The following is a 17,860-nucleotide window of genomic DNA, read 5'->3' on the forward strand; positions in this document are numbered from 1 at the left end:
TACATAAAATTAAAAATAGAAAATGATCCTCAGATTGCAGTCATTAAAAATATATTTTTTTCTTACAGTATGAAATGTGCTTTTAAATAGCAAAATGAGTAAAATATGAAAACGAAGCATATTGGGCATCACCGTAATCATGGTGACTGGTAGAATAAAGTGTTATTCATATCACACAATGTGTGCTGTAACAAAAAAAGCCCAAAAATGATAACATATTTACAATGTTTTCCCTTTCTTCTATCACCACCCAAAAATTAAGAAAGGTTGGGCAATAAATGATATGTACCCCCAAAAAGTTAATTGGCATTGCAAAATAAAGGACAAGCCCTCAAATGGATATGTCAACAAGAAAATAAAAAGCTATAATTCTTGGAATGCTATGATGAAAAAAAACTAAAATAAGATTGATGCATCGTGAAGATCAGGCAATATTTTCATATAAATTTAAAGTGGGCTCCCAGAATAAATTTTACAGGTGGGCCCTAGGCACCCCAGTCTGATTCTGAAAGTGTGTGATGTGATTGGACGGGTTTGGACCTCCATAAGATAATGAATAATTAGCATCAATGTTAAGTTATTATCTAAATATCTCCCTTAAAGGGAACCTGTCACCAGGATTTTGTGCATAGAGCTGAGGACATGGGTTGCTAGATCGCTGCTAGCACTTCTGCAATACCCAGTCCCCATAGCTCTGTGTGCTTTTATTGTGTCAAAAAAACGATTTTATACATATGCAAATTAACCTGAGATGAGTCCTGTCCCTGACTCATCTTACATACAGGACTCATCTCAGGTTAATTTGCATATGTATTAAATCATTTTTTTAACATAATAAAAGCACACAGAGCTATGGGGACTCGGTATTGCGGATGTGCTAGTGGCCATCTAGGAACCCATGTTCTCAGCTCTATACACAAAATCCAGGTGACAGGTTCCCTTTAAAGAGGTTGTTCACCCCTAGAGACCTTTTCTGCAGCCCCCCAAACCACCATGTCCAGACCTTCATTGGAAATCCTACTTACCTGATCCCAGCCGCTGGGTCCTGGCTCTATTGCTCCCCCTTGGGTGCCACAGGTCTCAACTTTTCCCACAGCAAAATTTGGTTTGACACGGAGCGCATGGCTTCTGCAGCCAATGACTGGCCACAGCGGTATGTGTCACTCATGCATTCTGTCACTAGGTCATGTGATGCATGGCTGACACATCACCACTGCGGCTGGTCATTGGCTGCAGTGATCTCGTGACAAACCGGATGTTAACGCAGGGACTGCGGCTCTCCAGTGGAAGTGATGGAGCAGGAACCCAGCAGCAAGGATCAGGTAAGTATGATTCTCACCGTGGGTCCGTCCATACTGTAGATAACTATCCCAGGGGTGAACAACCCCATTCAGGCACAACAACTGTGGGAAAGATCCAATTTCCCGTACTTCCCCCTCCGATGAAATTATGTTAGAAAGGCCGTGTTCGGAGGTCAACAAATGGACCTACTGAACACGAGTTAGGGCAGCAGGTTCTGTTTTAATTTCTGGTCTTTAGGGTGCCTTCACATATGGCAGATTTTTGCCGCAGAAAATTTCTACAACTGAAAATGATTTCAGTTCCTCTTAATTGAGGTTGTTTTGGCAAGAAGCACATGGATTTCTGCAAGCCCCATCCAGATGACTGAACATGATTTGCAGTTGCAGAAATTCTGCAATGTGTTAAGAAGCTGTGCTGCTGCCCTTAGCACAGTCAGGGGTGCACCACCCATGAGGCAGCACCAGGAAGGGGCAAGAGGGGGGCAGCGGAAGGACCAGGGGCAATGAGCGCTTTCATTGTGGCAAAGGGGTTAAGTTAAGAAATTGCCATGGGGGGGGGGGGGGGGGGTGCCATTTCAGTTTTTGCCTCAGGCAGCAAAAAGGCTAGTTTCAAACCCTGAGTACAGTATAGTAGTCCCTTTGCTGATTTTCTGACTGTATACAACATTTAGACGTACATGCAGATCCTTGCTATTGCCAAAGTCAAAGTGGTGGACTCTGACATCCTCCCCTTTGCATCCAAAAAATCAGGACATGTGCACAGGATATAAAAGCTGCGCAGTCACCGGCGGATCATATACGACCTGCACTCGGATGGGCCTCATCGATGCAGGAGAACCTGAGGATCCTTGCATAGGAAGCCTCATTAATCATCCCAGATATACTGCAGCAATTATTTTTATTACTGCATTGTCGTTTAATCCAATTTGCTTGGCATTTAATGCACTTCTTCCTCCACTAACTGAACAGCAGCAGAATATACCGTAGACCAAACCCAGTTCAGGCTATTCCATTTCAAACGGATTTCTTTCGACGGACTCTTGTGTGTAATTCTCAACGCAAATGTACAGTATATGTGAAACATTCCTAACCACCTGAGAGTATATACTAATAATCTCCAGTGATTCCTTTCATTGTGGCGCAGGAAGCATACAGTCATTCGCATTTATTGCTTTTTTGGAAGTTTATTGAGAAAAATAATAAGTGTATTTAAATGTTATCATACAACCTGCGGTATAACTGTAATAGAAGAGCATTCAAAGCATGTAGTGCAATAACAAAGAACAAAGTAGGTATCTGCCCGGAGGCTGTATCTATTATCCAGGATTTCTCCTTTGCAAAAATATGTTCTCCTTTGGAGATCAAAGAGGAGGGTATGACTTCAGTCAAGTGTCTCTCCGCTCCACTGGTTGGGCTGTGTGTGTGATGAGGATTTGCCTGCGCCTCTGTGTTAGGTTGGGGATTATATGGAGGTTTAGCAAAAAAATAAGATCAAAAGGTGATTGTATTTGACAAGGATTGGGACAGAGGTCTTAAAAAAAAGGAAGCTGACAAGAAAGATACAGTAATTACGTTGTGTTCAAGGTTTGCATTTGGAAGGAGTAATTATTCCAAAAATGATTAGGCTTCTCTCACACTTGCATTGATAATTCCGGCATTGAGATCTGGCAGAGGATCTCTATACCGGAATTAAATGGATCAGTTTTGATTTTGCACATCAGGATGCATCCGTTGCGCTTGTGTGAAATAAAAAATGGGGGAAAAAAACGGATCCGTCACTAAATACATTGAAAGTCAATAGGTGACGGATACGTTTAATCCGTTAAATAATGGCTCCATCACCACTGACTTAGGGTACTTTCACACTTGCTTTGTCCGGATCCGGAAATCCGTATGCAAACGGATATCATTTGTAGACGGATCCGGATGCGGATCCGTCTGACAAATGCATTAAAATTCTGGATCCGTCTCTCCGGTGTCGTCCGGATAAAATGTTGTTGCATTTTTAAAAGTCTGCGCATGCGCAGACCGGGACAATACTAGGTACCGGATCTGGCATTAATACATTTCAATGGAAATGAATGCCGGATCCAGCGTTCTGGCAAGTGTTCCGGAATTTTGGCTGGAGAAAATACCGCAGCATGGTATTTTCTCCGGCCAAATACCGTAGGAAGGACTGAACTGACGACATCTGGATGCATACTGAACGGAATGTTTTCCATTCAGAATGCATTAGGATAAAACTGATCAGTTTTTTTCCGGTATTGAGCCCCTGTGACGGAACTCAATACCGGCAAAGAATAACGCTAGTGTGAAAGTACCCTTACATTGTTTTCAGTGCCGGATCTGTTTTTTTTTTTTCCCCGCTTCTATGACCGGTCACAAAATGGAATTCTGCCGGAACAGAAGACGTCCTGATGCCTCCTGAACAGATCTCTTTCCATTCAGAACGCATGAGGACTAAACAGAAACGTTGTTTTATTTCCGGTATTGAGATCCTCTGTTGGATCTCAATACCGGAAAACAACAACGCCAGTGTAAAATTAGCCTTATCAATTATAAAATATTATAATATTCACTATTGGGGAAAAGAATTCCCTGTCACAGACATACAGAATAGATCTTACAACCATTAAAACTAGTAGCATTAATGATGTGGGACATTTTATGATAATTGTAACAATGTATGACCACTGGCGTCTCTGTTACAATAAAAAGAAAACATTTTGTTACATTTACTAATTTTATGATATGATTTTAGAATAATTATGCTTTGTTTATTACCAAACACTGTTATTGCCTGCTTCTTCCCGTTACATACATATTTGTAAAAATTGTTGTTGCCTGTTATCACCACTAGGGGTCACAGATTGGTATACATTCCCAAACACCAGGGATGCCCAATCTGCGGCCCTCCAGCTGTTGAAAAACTACAACTCCCAGCATGCCCTGACAGCCTACAGTTATCACAATAGTCCCCTAGTGGTAGCAGCAGAGAGCTGGAACTTGCATGTCCAGTCTATGGGACACAGAGCCCTGGTTTATAGAAGTGGCTCATCATAGGCTTATCACGTATTTAGGGAAATATGCAAATGATACAGTTCCTTGCTGTATAGAAATAGACTGCCACAAGCTAATCACATATACAAGAAAAATCTCCAAATCATATGGTTTTTTGATTTCTTAGAAATAAAATTGCAGTAAGGGCTCATGCACACAAACGTATTTTCTTTCCGTGTCCATTCAGGGTTTTTTTTGCGGACCATATGCGGAACCATTCACCTCAATGGGTCCGCAAAAAAAACCTGAAGTTACTCCGTGTGTATTCCGTTTCCATGCAAAAAAATAGAACATGTCCAATTATTGTCCGCATTATGGACTAGGATAGTACTGTTCTATGAAGGGCCAGCTGTTCAGTTCCACAAAATACAGAATGCACACGGATGTCATCCAAATTTTTTGCGGATCTTTTTTTGCGGACCGCAAAATACATACGGTCGTGTGCATGAGCCCTAACTCTGAGGAACGCCATATAGTTCCAAGCCCAGCCACATATACATACAGATCTAATGTCTAGAAACAAGCAACACTGTACAAAGCCATACCCACATACCCATACCCAGTAGGAACAGCACATTTTGGAAATCCTTAGACCTCCACCTAATAATCAGTGATTCTGCATATTTCATTAATAAAGCCATATATAATGTTATCCGGTGTGCAAGTAATGGACCACAGCAGCGGTACCCTTAAGGGAGTAGGTTCAGTCTCCTGAATGGATAAAAAAACAGAAAGTGCGGGGACCGCGCTCTAAATGAACAGTTTATGTCAGTTATTGAATCCTACAAATACAGAGAACTGAAGTCTCATCCAGATACCAGAGGCAGTATTCGCAGAGACGTAATGTTCATACGAAAAGATTGTAATCCGCCTCCTACTGGTCCGCAGATCTCGTGATGAGTCACCAACCACTGAATCCAAACACCGGACCCGAATACCTTCAAGAAGGAATAGAACAGATGGTGCAATACCCTTGGTATCTTTTAAGGTAAGGGATTTATTATACTCACAATTTTTAAGTTACAAGCATGCACATAGAATTGCCTGACCCGGGTTTCGCTATTAGCTTCTTCAGGGGCTGCGGTACAAACGTCGCTACAAGCCACGAGGCGTTTGTACCGCAGCCCCTGAAGAAGCTAATAGCGAAACCCGGGTCAGGCAATTCTATGTGCATGCTTGTAACTTAAAAATTGTGAGTATAATAAATCCCTTACCTTAAAAGATACCAAGGGTATTGCACCATCTGTTCTATTCCTTCTTGAAGGTATTCGGGTCCGGTGTTTGGATTCAGTGGTTGGTGACTCATCACGAGATCTGCGGACCAGTAGGAGGCGGATTACAATCTTTTCGTATGAACATTACGTCTCTGCGAATACTGCCTCTGGTATCTGGATGAGACTTCAGTTCTCTGTATTTGTAGGATTCAATAACTGACATAAACTGTTCATTTAGAGCGCGGTCCCCGCACTTTGTTTTGTTAACAAAGCCATGTTATTTAGAAAGTCTATGCATCAAATATATTATTTGTATAGTGAGCTGACCCCTTCTAGTATGAACACTTAGGCGAGTATTCAGCGCTGGTGCAATGCGTGAGGTGAACGCATTGCACCCGCACTGAATCCTGACCTATTCATTTCAATGGGGCGGTGCACATGAGTAATGTTTTTCACACTTCACTTTGGCGTTGCGTGAAAATCGCATCATGTTCTATATTCTGCGTTTTTCATGTAACGCAGGCCCCATAGAAATGAATGGGGCTGCGTGAAAATCGCATAGCATCCGCAAGCAAGTGCGGAAGCGGTGCGATTTTTACGCATGGTTGCTAGGAGACGAGGGATGAGCGACCCCGGACCCTATTTACTTAATTTTTCTCCATTATAACATGGTTACAATGGAAAATAATAGCATTATTTACTACAGAATGCAAAGTCCAATGTCAATTGAGGGTTAAAAAATAATAAAAACATTACTCTTCCCATCCACTTGATCGCGCAGCCGGGATCCTCTTCTTTGTTATTCTTGAAGGACCTGCAAAAGGACCTTCGCTGTCGTCACCGCGCTCACTATCTTCATTCAGCAGGACCTGCGATGAAGTCAGCGGAGGTCCTTTTGCAGGTCCTTCAAGAAGAACAAAGAAGAGGATCCCTGCGATCAAGGGGATGAGGTGAGTAATGTTTTTATTATTTTTTAACCCTCAATTGACATTGGACTTTGCATTCTGTATTAAAGAATGCTATTATTTTCCATTATAACCATGTTATAATGGAAAATAATTAAATCTACTGAGAACCAAACCCAAACCCGTACTTCGGTGAAGAAGTTCGCGATCGGGTCTGGGTACCACATTCAGTTTTTTCTCACGCGCATGAAAAATGCATTGCAAAAACTGAGCAACGGAACGCAATCGCAGCCAAAACTGACTGAAATTGCGTGCCTACTCGCGCGGGTTTCCCGCAATGCACCCTGAACGCATCTGGCCCTCACACGCGACGCCCGTGTGAAAAAGGCCTAAACCAGGCATGTTTTAACAACTCTCACAGGTTTGACCTATATTCTAAAAACTCCTCGTTCTTCCTCCTATGCTACATAAACAGTAAATGTGTAATACCAAGAGTGAACACTATGTGTGCTCTTGAGCCCTGTTTACATCAAACCAAAGAATACTGTGAAATGTATTAGGCCAAAAATGGAAGCTAAAATATAGAAAAAATACTAAATATATATTATGATAAGTCCATCAATTTCAATCTTTTAATGCAAATCCAGGCTTATCAAGAAAGAGGCAAAAACCACTCTAAACGGCAGAGACCCAATTCGACAAAGTCGGGAAAAAAATCCTTCCTAACCCTTGCTGGTAATTAGACAGATCCCTGGATCGAAACTCTGTATTAATACCAGTAACCCTGTATATTGAATTCTTAAAAGAAGATATTTAATCCCTTGGTGAACATCTGAACAGTTTTTAGAGAAGTATAAATTATAATTACCGACACACGCTGTTTATTTTCTCTAGAAAACAATAGTCTCACAATGCTGGCAGACAGAGGCATATTTATCAGGGGTGCGGCCAGGTCTTGGAGCCTGAGAGGGTCCAAAAGTTCTCCCTGACTCAAATAAGCAGCCAATACAAAAGTAAATTAATTGGGCTGCACTCGCTGTCCAGAAAATGAGGTGCTTCAGTGGAGTGGATGTGACCCAAATATTAAATAGAAAAATACCACCGCACACTGAAGGCTTATATGCAAGTAAAAATAATTTTATTATTGTGACATATCCTCCATATAATATGAGGGCAAGTGAGAAGAATGCCAGTAATTTATTTGTGACTATGTCTTGACGTTTCGGTCACTGACTGACCTTGGTCACAAGAGTCACAGATGGAAGGAAGAAGCAGCGGATGGATCCCCGTGGCGCTGCGGGGATGGCTGGAGGCAGGCTCAGACTGGCCCACAGGGGAACAAGGGAATCCCCGGTGGGCCTCAGAGAAAGGTGGGCCCCCAATCCACCAGCACAGCATCTCAAATAATCGACATCAATATAAAAAAATGGGTACACTATCCAGTTTATTATTATAGACGCATAGGAAGGTTAAGATGGCCTCTAGGAACAGAGGCAGGCCGGCCAGTATCTTGTCTTACCTGGGACCCACCTCTTGAAGTTGTTGCAGGGACCCCCATAATAAATCATTTTGTAGCGTCTTGTTGCTGTCTGCCTCTGAATGGGCAGGTAATATTTTTATGTTTCTGTACAGTGGGCCCCCAGAATGAGTTTTATTGGTGGGCCCTAGGCATCCCAGTCCGACACTGGCTGGAGGTGGGGCACACCTCCAGCCCTCCCCGCAGCGCTCACACTCTGCGCCACGGGGATCCATCCGCCCCTTCTTCCTTCCATTTGTGACCAAGGTCAGTCAGTGACCAAAACGTCAAAACATAGTCACAAATAAATTACTGGCATTCTTCTCACTTGCCCTCATACTATATGAAGGATATGTCACAATAATAAAATAATGTTTACTGGCATATAAGCCTTCAGTGTGCGGTGGTATTTCTCATATAAGCAGCCATGTACCTTGAATTTGTAGAACACTTGTGGACCCTGTTACACATTTTTTATTAGGGCCCAGATACTTCAAGTTATGCCTAAAAAGAACTGAGAAGTCATCAAATTTCATATTTTTAACATGCAGAGTAACCACGATTAGTAGAGTAAATGTTCACCATTCTGTTCCTTTTAATGTAAATAGATTGTAATCTCTGTCCCGGTTAATTTCTTAACATATCATTATTATTATCAGAGCTTTCTTTTATACAGAGCTACAAATATCCATATAGACATAGGGGGTAATGTATCAAACTGATATGGCAGTAGAAAAGTCCCAAATTTTGGATCAATTCCCTTCTTGTACCAAAATTTGCTACTTTGTGCCTCTATATGCCACCCTCGCAACTTTTTAAAAGTGGGTGGTAAAGTGAGCGTTGTTAGTTCACTAATTGGTAAGGTGCAGCTCCCCCTCAGTGTTCTTAGTAAGCTGCACCCCCCTCCCAGTGAACGCCGTAGCCTGTTCAAACAATTGATGGGGCGGGGGTGCCGGGGCCCGCACTCCCACAATCAGATATTTATGACCTATCTGGAGGATGGGTTATCAGTATTAAACACCTGGAAAACCACTTCAAAATCATTATGTTCAAACTGCCTGTTGCTGCCACTAGAGGGAGCTCAGCAGCTTACTGCATACTGTTCAACAGCACACAGTAAATTCTTCAGCTCCCTCTAGTGGTCACTGCACACAGCTAGAATGTTGTGTATTGAAATCTATGTCTATGCATGAAATTTTGAGTTCAGTATAAAAACAGCTTAAAGGAGTTCTCCAAGAAAAGGAATCCTTTTGATATTGCCAGTCTTGGTGCAGGGATTTAAAAAAATAAAAAAAAGAGTCACCTGTCACCAGCAATGGGCTCCTTTCTCCTCTGCTTCCGGGCCCCCCTAGACACGAGCGTGACGTACCGTCTATACTGTATGCACGCCAATGTTGTCAACTAATCAATGGTCTCAGCAGTGAATTGTGCAGGCATGGCATGTGATTGCTGCCATCGCTACGGAGTGGTGGGCACTAGTGACGTGCATACAGATAGTACATCCCATTTCTGGTCCAGCGTGTACTGGAAGCGGAGGAGAAGGAAGTTCCAGTGACAAAAGTAGACTTTTTTTAATCCCTGTATCCTGGCTGGCCATATCAAAGGGGCAGGGGCGTAGCTAAAGGTTCATGGGCCCTGGTGCAAGAGTTCAGCTTGGGCCCCCTTCCCTCATTGCTTTGTGGCCAGGGGCAGGGAAGCACATAGCCTTCGTGCTGCCTGAGGCAAAAATTGAAACTGCATCCCCACCATGCCAAATTCTTGATCTAACCCCTTCCCTCCAGCCAGAAGTGTAACTTGACCAGCATGCACCTTCTACAAAACAGGTGTCTTCTCATGTGGTACAAGGGTTTTTTTATGGCCCCTCAGGCTCCTGGGCCCGGTAGCGACTACTACCTCTGCACCCCCCTGCAAAAGGGGACCCAGGCTTGGAGAATCCCTTTAAACAGCCACTAAGATATATTCAAGAATTTATTAGAAAGGAGTTTTGGACCTTAAAACATGACATGATGATAAAAAGCAGAGGCTAAAATAACAACACAAGTAACAATTAGCAAGTCTATAAAAGATATTACCTGGGATTTACATACTGACATGCTCTCCTCTGGATAGGTCATCAATATGAAATCGGCGGGATCCGACTCCCAGCACCCCCACTGATCAGCTGTACGAAGAGGCTGCGGCACTCCACAAGGCCTCTTCCTAGCCGTCATGTTCATGTCACATGGTCTAGGCGCAGATCAGACCGATTCAAGTAAGTGGGGCTGAGCTGCGAAGAGATGGCTGCGGCCTCCTCAAACAGCTGATCAGGGGAGTTTGCCGGAGCGACACCCCTGACGGTTAAATATTGATGACCTAACCTTAGGCTAGGTCGTCAGTATGTAAATCCCCGGGGGGAGAACCCCTTTAATAACTTGTCCTTGGCCTTTTAAAACAGAGCATGATCTGTGCCCCCACGACTGAAAGAAATGTTATGAGAATTCTCCAAAACCTGAAAACAAGTCATACTTTAATCCAAAATGAAAAAAAAAAAAAAAAAGAAACAGCACCATAACTCACAATATATTGCACACCATCTCTCCGGGATTTTACAGCGGCAATTCTCGTAATGTCTTTCTTTATAATTTGGTAGCAGAAATGAACATAGTAATATTTATACAGCTGTCTATATGTGACATCAGTGAGAAATGAGAAGAGGAATTACTGCAGTCCCATAAATAAAATAAAAAAAAAGTCATCCTAAAATAAATTAAAAAAGGGATGTTCTCGCGCCTTATACCTCACATTCCCTGGAACCTGTTTTGGTAAAGGTGCAGGGTCCAGTGCTGCTTATGGATTCACAAGTTTCTCTGCTAGTTGCCGGCTTGTAGTCTACATAAAACTCCTGTGGTGTTAGGCTAATTTGTGTTAGGGATGATCTTTTTGTTTGGCTGTGAGTTTTCATAAGAGTTGCCTGCTGCAGATGCTTTACACCTGCTGGAGACCTTCTCCATGACACGTAGATTACTAAGGATATCACTAATACTGACAGGAACAGAGCAATAGTCCCTGCTATTATTTTATGTAAAGAAACACTATGAGCATCCCCGCTGGTATCATAGCCAGGTGCTGTCACTCCGACAGTCGGAGGCGTTGAATGGTTACTTTCGTGTTTAGTTCTTGTAATTTTGTGTTTCACTGTTGTATTCCGCCCAGTGGTTTTCAGTTCCCTGCTTTCAGTCACATTTTTGCTGCAAATATTGTAGCTTTTGATCGCCTGGATGACGTTGACCCCCTGCAGATCCTTTGGGCTGGCACAAAGAATGGTGTTGTCTCGTAAGCCTTTAAAACTTTTTAACCAGTTGACCAAGGAGCAGATATTTCGGCTACACTCCCAGATATTCCCTGCCAGGCCAACATCTGTCATAGATCCCCAGCTGTCCAAGATCTCCTGGCCTATAAAGGTCAGCTTATTAGAATCCAGGTTAAGCCTCTGAAGGTTCGGGACACATTGAAATACACTCGGGCCGCTGAATGCCTCAATCTCATTGCCAGATAAATCGAGTCTTTGTAGTGAGGTCCAAGTCCATGACATGGTTTGTCCTATGAAACTGATCCTGTTCCATTGTAGGTAGAGGTTCTGTAGACTAACCAGCCTAGGGAAAAGAGCTAAGTTGAGTTTGGAGAAATGATTGTGCTCTAAATGCAGTTCCTTCAATCTGATCATACCTGTAAAAACATTTCGGGCCAAACTCCGGATTCTGTTATAACCTAGATCCAGAAGTTCTAGATTTCTGCAATCCTGAAATATTCTAACTGGAACGTTTCTTAATAAATTAGACCTCAAGTGTAAGCTCTGCAGTTTCCTCAAGCCCTTAAATTGGCCAGGTCCAAGTTTTTGCATGGTGTTGTAGGACAAGTCTAGATTTCTCAGGTTAGTCACAGGTCTGAAGGTGTTATTCAGCAGATGAGATATCCTGTTAGAGCTCAGAACCAGCTCCTTTAATCGACGGATCCCACTGAACGCGTTCTCGTCTATGCTGCTGATGTGGTTGTGGTCTACGTACAACCATGTAAGCTGATTAAGACCTTTGAATTGATTATATTTCAGGACGTAGAGGCTGTTATATCGAAGAGATAACCCGATACATCCAGCAGATATTGATGAAGGGATTTCCTGCAGCTTCTGAGACTCGCAATAAAACATTTTTCCATCACACCTACATCCTGTAGGGCACCCACGTTCAGCAGAGGAGAGCATAGCCATGAAAACCAGAAGGGCTAGAAGCAGGAATACAGCTGATCCTCTTAATAACCGATAAGGGTTGAAACCTACAAGCAAAAGCCTGGACGTGATTTTCTGATCTGCAATGCTTAGAGGATAGACATAGAATAGAAGAGGCAGAACAGCTTTGCTTCCATGATATTGGAAACATAACATCTTCATGTAGCAATTCTAAATGAAGCATGCATTCAAGATATTGGATGTCTTCTAGTTCAACATGAGGAGAAGTACATAAATAATATCAGCTACAAATGTAAATATATGTGTGTCCCATCTGAATATATGTATATATATATATATATAACTGTCTATATCTTGTATGTATATATATATATATATTATATATTTGCATTTTTATTACTAAATCTATAATCATATATTTAAATTAAATATTTATAAAAAATATCTAACCATTATATATATATATATATATATATATATATATACACACACACTCTCACATATATATATATATATATATATATATATTTATTATTATCTATTTTAAATATTTGCATTTTTTGTTTTTTGCTTATGTATCACTAAATCTATAATGAAATATATATAGTTTTATTAATATGCATATATATTTATAATTCATAAAACTATATCATTCAGGTGTATATGCACTACCATAAGGCACAGAAAAACACAATATGCCATCATGTCGCTGACAGAGGTGCAGCTCTCCAGGAGTGTGCATTAGTCTGGAGCCTGTATGTGCCCTGGGCATGCCTGCAGGTGCCTGTGTGTGCAGTGTGGGTGCCAGCTGTACACATACCCATTCTTCATTCCAGTGAGGGCTGCTCCTCAGGTGTAGTTATTGCCTCTGGGGCCAGGGGCACTTCGCCTCTGCCAGCTGCATGGTGGTGGTGACTCAGGGCTGCTTCCAGACATCCACTGACTTTGCTCCCAGGCAGAGAGGAGCACTTTGCACCATCATGATCTGGCTGCTCCCTTGATCTTCTCCAGCACCAGCTATTTTGGAGAAGGGGGTCAGTCCAGCCTCCCTCTCCTCTGGATCATCATCTCCTGGCACGGATCTATTTTGCATCAATACGCCATGAAGATCACAGCCCTCCAGATGAACTCTCTCCCTCTCTCTCTATCCCTCTCTGATATATAGTTTTGCATCCGATCAGACAACTACATTGCATCCCACGACGTCCCAGCAGCAGCAGCCGCAGCCGCAGAAGTGTGCACACAGCCTTGTCTGTCACATCAGCTCCCAGGCTGGGAAGCATGTAGGATGTGAAAACTGCGCTCTCTGGAAGTATGAGCTGATTAGCCTATTACATTGAGATGGTGCTCTGCGTGCCTTCTCCTCCACAGCGCTGCGCCCCCTGGTGGGCGTTATCGGCACTGCCTCTCTCCGTGCATGCCTCGCTCAGAGGCTGCTCCATGTTCTGCATACGATTATCTCCAGCCCAGGCTTTAATGTATGTAAAGCAAAGCAAACCACACGAGTCTCCTGAATAAACTTCACCGTACAGCTGAAATCAAGGAGCCGTGTTCATGTAAATGGGCAGGTTTATTTTAACCACAGTTATTTAGGGTGATAATTATGCAGTTTGTGTCTTTATGGACTGGTTGATATATACGGCGCAGAGCTATAGCGGATGAAATTATATATTAATGCAGTTTAGGGCAGGACTGTGTCATTCAGCGGTTGCATTCAGGGCAGTGGCGTAACTAGAAATGACTGGGCCCCACAGCAAATTTTTGAATAGCCCCCCCCCACCCCAGAAAATTCTTCGTAACCCCCTCCTCCAGTGCAACTCCCACTCCTGTGGCTAGTCATGATCGCGCTCTTAGAAGAAGTCCAGCAGCCGCTCCATCCGTTTCCTACAGTGTCTCTGTATATAATGTCATTGTATAAGGCTACATGCACACGAACGCTGTTTGTTTCCGTGTCCGTTCCGTTTTTTTTTACGGATAGGATGCGGACCCATTCATTTCAATGGGTCCGCAAAAAATGCAGACAGCACACCGAACTTGCAGTTCACTCAACACTAGCGGTGGACTGTAGAATCCGGCAGTGCCAGATCTGTCAAAATCCTGCCGGATCTGCTGCCGCAGATGTGAACGTACCCTTAATGTGCTCAACTCTGCTCCAAGCAGTTTTTCCATTACGTATGCGTCAATCACTCCCAGGCAATGCAGAATTCAAAGTCAACGGCCTAGATTTATGATGAATTTAGCTTTTTCTTCTATTAAGCAAAATACATTTTTAATAAAAAATTTAATAAAAAAGTTCCCCTTTGCCTCAGCCACTTCATAAATATGGCGCTCATTCTGATCACTATATTTCTCAATGTATTCATCTCAGAAAACTAGCATAAATACATCCATTACAAAGCTGACTGCCTGCAGCCACCACTAGGGGGAGCTCAGTGGATAGAAATTTATACAGATGCGATTAACTGACTTGGACGCTGTAATAATTTTGCACTGAGCTCCCCCTACTGATGGCTGCATGAAAATGCATTGTTCTCACTTCGGGAAGAGGAGAAAGCGTTCAGCCCCCTCGCCTCCAGGCCCTGCAGCAGTCGTTTGGTCTGCCTCCATTGGAGGTATGCCACTGGTTGCGTTGCATATGAAGGCAAGTTGTTGGTACTGTCAGGAAACAACAGAGTGGGATTTTCTTTACATGCATCTGGCCATCCATAAAAGGGTTAACTGTAACAAAGCCCACCTGCCTCCAGCCGGAGAGGCACAGCTTCTATGTACACGTCAGGGTTGCTACCTTTCCCAACAACAAAAAAGTTTACACACCTAAAAAGGGTGTGTGGTTTTGGGGACACGGCTTAACACACGTGTTATTGGACACCAATGGTTTCTTCATACTTTGTGGTATTTAAAAGAATATGTTTTTTCCTGTCAGTTTTACATTTAAAAGCATTCTATTTTATACAATATTTCATGCATTTTTATAAACAGTATAATGACCCCTTATGTGCCCCACCTCAGTAGAATACCCCCTCAAGTGCCCAAACAGTATAATACCCCCTTATGTGCCCTAACAGTATAATACCCCCTTATGTGCCCTAACAGTATAATACCCCCTTATGTGCCCTAACAGTATAATACCCCCTTATGTGCCCTAACAGTATAATGCCCCCTTATGTGCCTCCAACACAGTATAACATCTCCTCATGTGCTCAAGCACATTATAATGCCCCCTTATGTGCCCCACCTCAGTAGAATACCCCCTCAAGTGCCCTAACAGTATAATACCCCCTTATGTGCCCTAACACAGTATAATACCCCCTTATGTGTCCCACACAGTATAATGCCCCCTTATGTGTCCCACACACAGTGTAATACCCTTTCACACTTGCGGAAGAGGATTCTGGCAGGCAGTTCCGTCGCCGGCAATCCTGGCGCAAATAGATGGCATTTGTCAGACGGATCCGGATGCGGATCCGTCTGACAAATACATTGAAATACTGGATCCGTCTCTCTAGTGTCATCCGGAAAAACAGATCCGGTATTTTTTTGCTGTAGCATTTTTAAAGGTCAGCGCATGCGCAGATGGTAAAACTGGGTCCATTTCGGCCGCAACACTAAATGTCAGATCCGGCACTAATACATTTCAATGAAAATTAATGCCGGATCTGGCATTCCGGCAAGTGTTCAGGATTTTTGGCAGCCAAAAAACGTAAGAGGGACTGAACTGATGCATCCTGAACGGATTGCTCTCCATTCAGAATGCATTAGGATAAAACTGATAAGTTTTTTCCGGTATTGAGCTCGTGTTACGGAACTCAATACCCCCCTTTTGTGCCCTAACACAGTAATATGCCCCCTTATGTGCCTCCCACACAGTATAATACCACCTCAAGTGCCCAAACATAGTATAATGCCCCCTTATGTCCCCCCACATGATAAAATGCCACCTTATGTGCCCCCTCACAGTATAGAGCTCACTTATGTGCTCTGCCACAGTATAATACACCCTTATGTGCCCAAACACATTATAATGGCCCAGTACACTGATAAGCAAAGTGCAGTTGCTGGGTCCCCCGGATACCGTCGTGGTGTCACCAATAAAGATGGCCTTGCGGTTTGACCAGCGGTCGTATCGTGGCGAACTTTGCTCGTTCGCGGTTCGCCAAACGGGCGAACATATGGAGATGTCCGCCGGCGCATATTCTTTTACATTGTGAAGAACTTTGACCCATGACACATCCATCAGGTGGTACAGGACAGCCAATTGAGACATTTCAGCACATGGACATGCCCCCTACCTTATAAATAAACCTGATCTGGCCGCCATTTTACATTCAGTCTTTTGCCAGTGTAGGGAGAGGTTGCTGTGTGGAGCAGGGACAGACTGTTAGGGACACAAAACGCTAGCTAATAGGGCCACAAAAGTCCTTTTAAGGACTGGTATAGGTGTGCTATCGATAGGTGTGACTTACTGAGGGATGTAATATACCTATAATATACCTTCTAACATAGAAAGTATATTATAGTGCATTTGTATTGTGCAGCAGTTGTCTGCGGTTCTGCTGCGTTACCGCATGTACACAGAGGGACAAACGCTATTGGAACAAATAATTTCTACTGGTGTGATATACCAGTTGCCCCCCAAAAAATCTGATTGAAGCGGGGGTGTTATATACCTTCTTCCACAAATACTGCTCTTCTATAGGCACTTTTGTCACAGGCAAATGACAGGCAGAGGAAGAGGCAGGCCATTCCGCAGGGGTGGTAGGATTCGGGCAGGTGCATCAGGCCAGAGCCTAAGTAGGAAGTTGCAGAAGGTGCGTTCGATTACGTCAAAGGACGCACCAGACTTCCGCTTCTGCACCCTCTTCATCCTCTCTATCTGCACCCTCTTCATCCTCTCTATCTGCACCCTCTTCATCCTCTCTATCTGCACCCTCTTCACTCTTTGCTGTGTGCACCCCCAAAGAAACCACCACCACCATATCCCCTCCGCTCGAGCCATACTTGGCATCGGATCAGGAAGAGGAGGTATCAACAGTCGCCACCCAGCAGTCTGACGACAGTACCCAGATCAACCCCCGCTGTTGCTGCCTACTCCGAGATCTCTCTAATGTCAGTGGTGTTCCAAGAAAGCGTGAACAGCCTAGCGGTATTCTGTGGTAGCGGTGCCAGCAGCTGATGAAGCGATCCACACTTCCAATATCAATAAATCCCAGAAAATCCACTGCACTTCCTTTAGTAAAACGTGTAGTTTATTCACCAATAGCAACGTTTCGTGTTCGCACACTGGAACCTTTTTCAAGCAGTGATACAATAATGGGAGTGCACACAGCATATATATAGCGTGTTCAGTATCAATCAATCAATAGACATAAAAATATATATCAAGATCAAATTGTACATGATTCAAAACCCAAGTGAACCCCATATATAATATATAAATGACATAGATAAATATATCCTCAAAGATACCTATACATAAGAGACTGTAAGTCATATTTCATATTAATTGAACCACTCATTAAAACCCAGGTGATACAATGTGATTAAACATGATTAAAAACAAAACTTGAGCATTTGTAACCTGATTCAGGTCCGAGCGGCACATGGAGATCTGGCGTTTTGCGGAGACAACTGCGCCTGCGCGA

The 17,860-nt window shown here is 43.2% G+C and overlaps 1 protein-coding gene across 1 annotated transcript; it reads right to left on the minus strand.

Annotated features, from left to right (window-relative positions):
* Positions 1-10,766: 10,766 nt before the first annotated feature.
* Positions 10,767-13,152, minus strand: LRRTM3 (leucine rich repeat transmembrane neuronal 3). Its single transcript, XM_040437062.1, has 2 exons — positions 13,039-13,152; positions 10,767-12,304 (listed from the first exon to the last, which is right to left on the minus strand). Exons 1-2 carry the CDS (start codon positions 13,040-13,042, stop codon positions 10,767-10,769), a joined length of 1,542 nt encoding a protein of 513 aa, XP_040292996.1. The 5' UTR covers positions 13,043-13,152.
* Positions 13,153-17,860: the final 4,708 nt, after the last annotated feature.

This window comes from Bufo bufo, chromosome 6 (assembly GCF_905171765.1).
Source record: "Bufo bufo chromosome 6, aBufBuf1.1, whole genome shotgun sequence".
Lineage (NCBI taxonomy): Eukaryota > Metazoa > Chordata > Amphibia > Anura > Bufonidae > Bufo > Bufo bufo.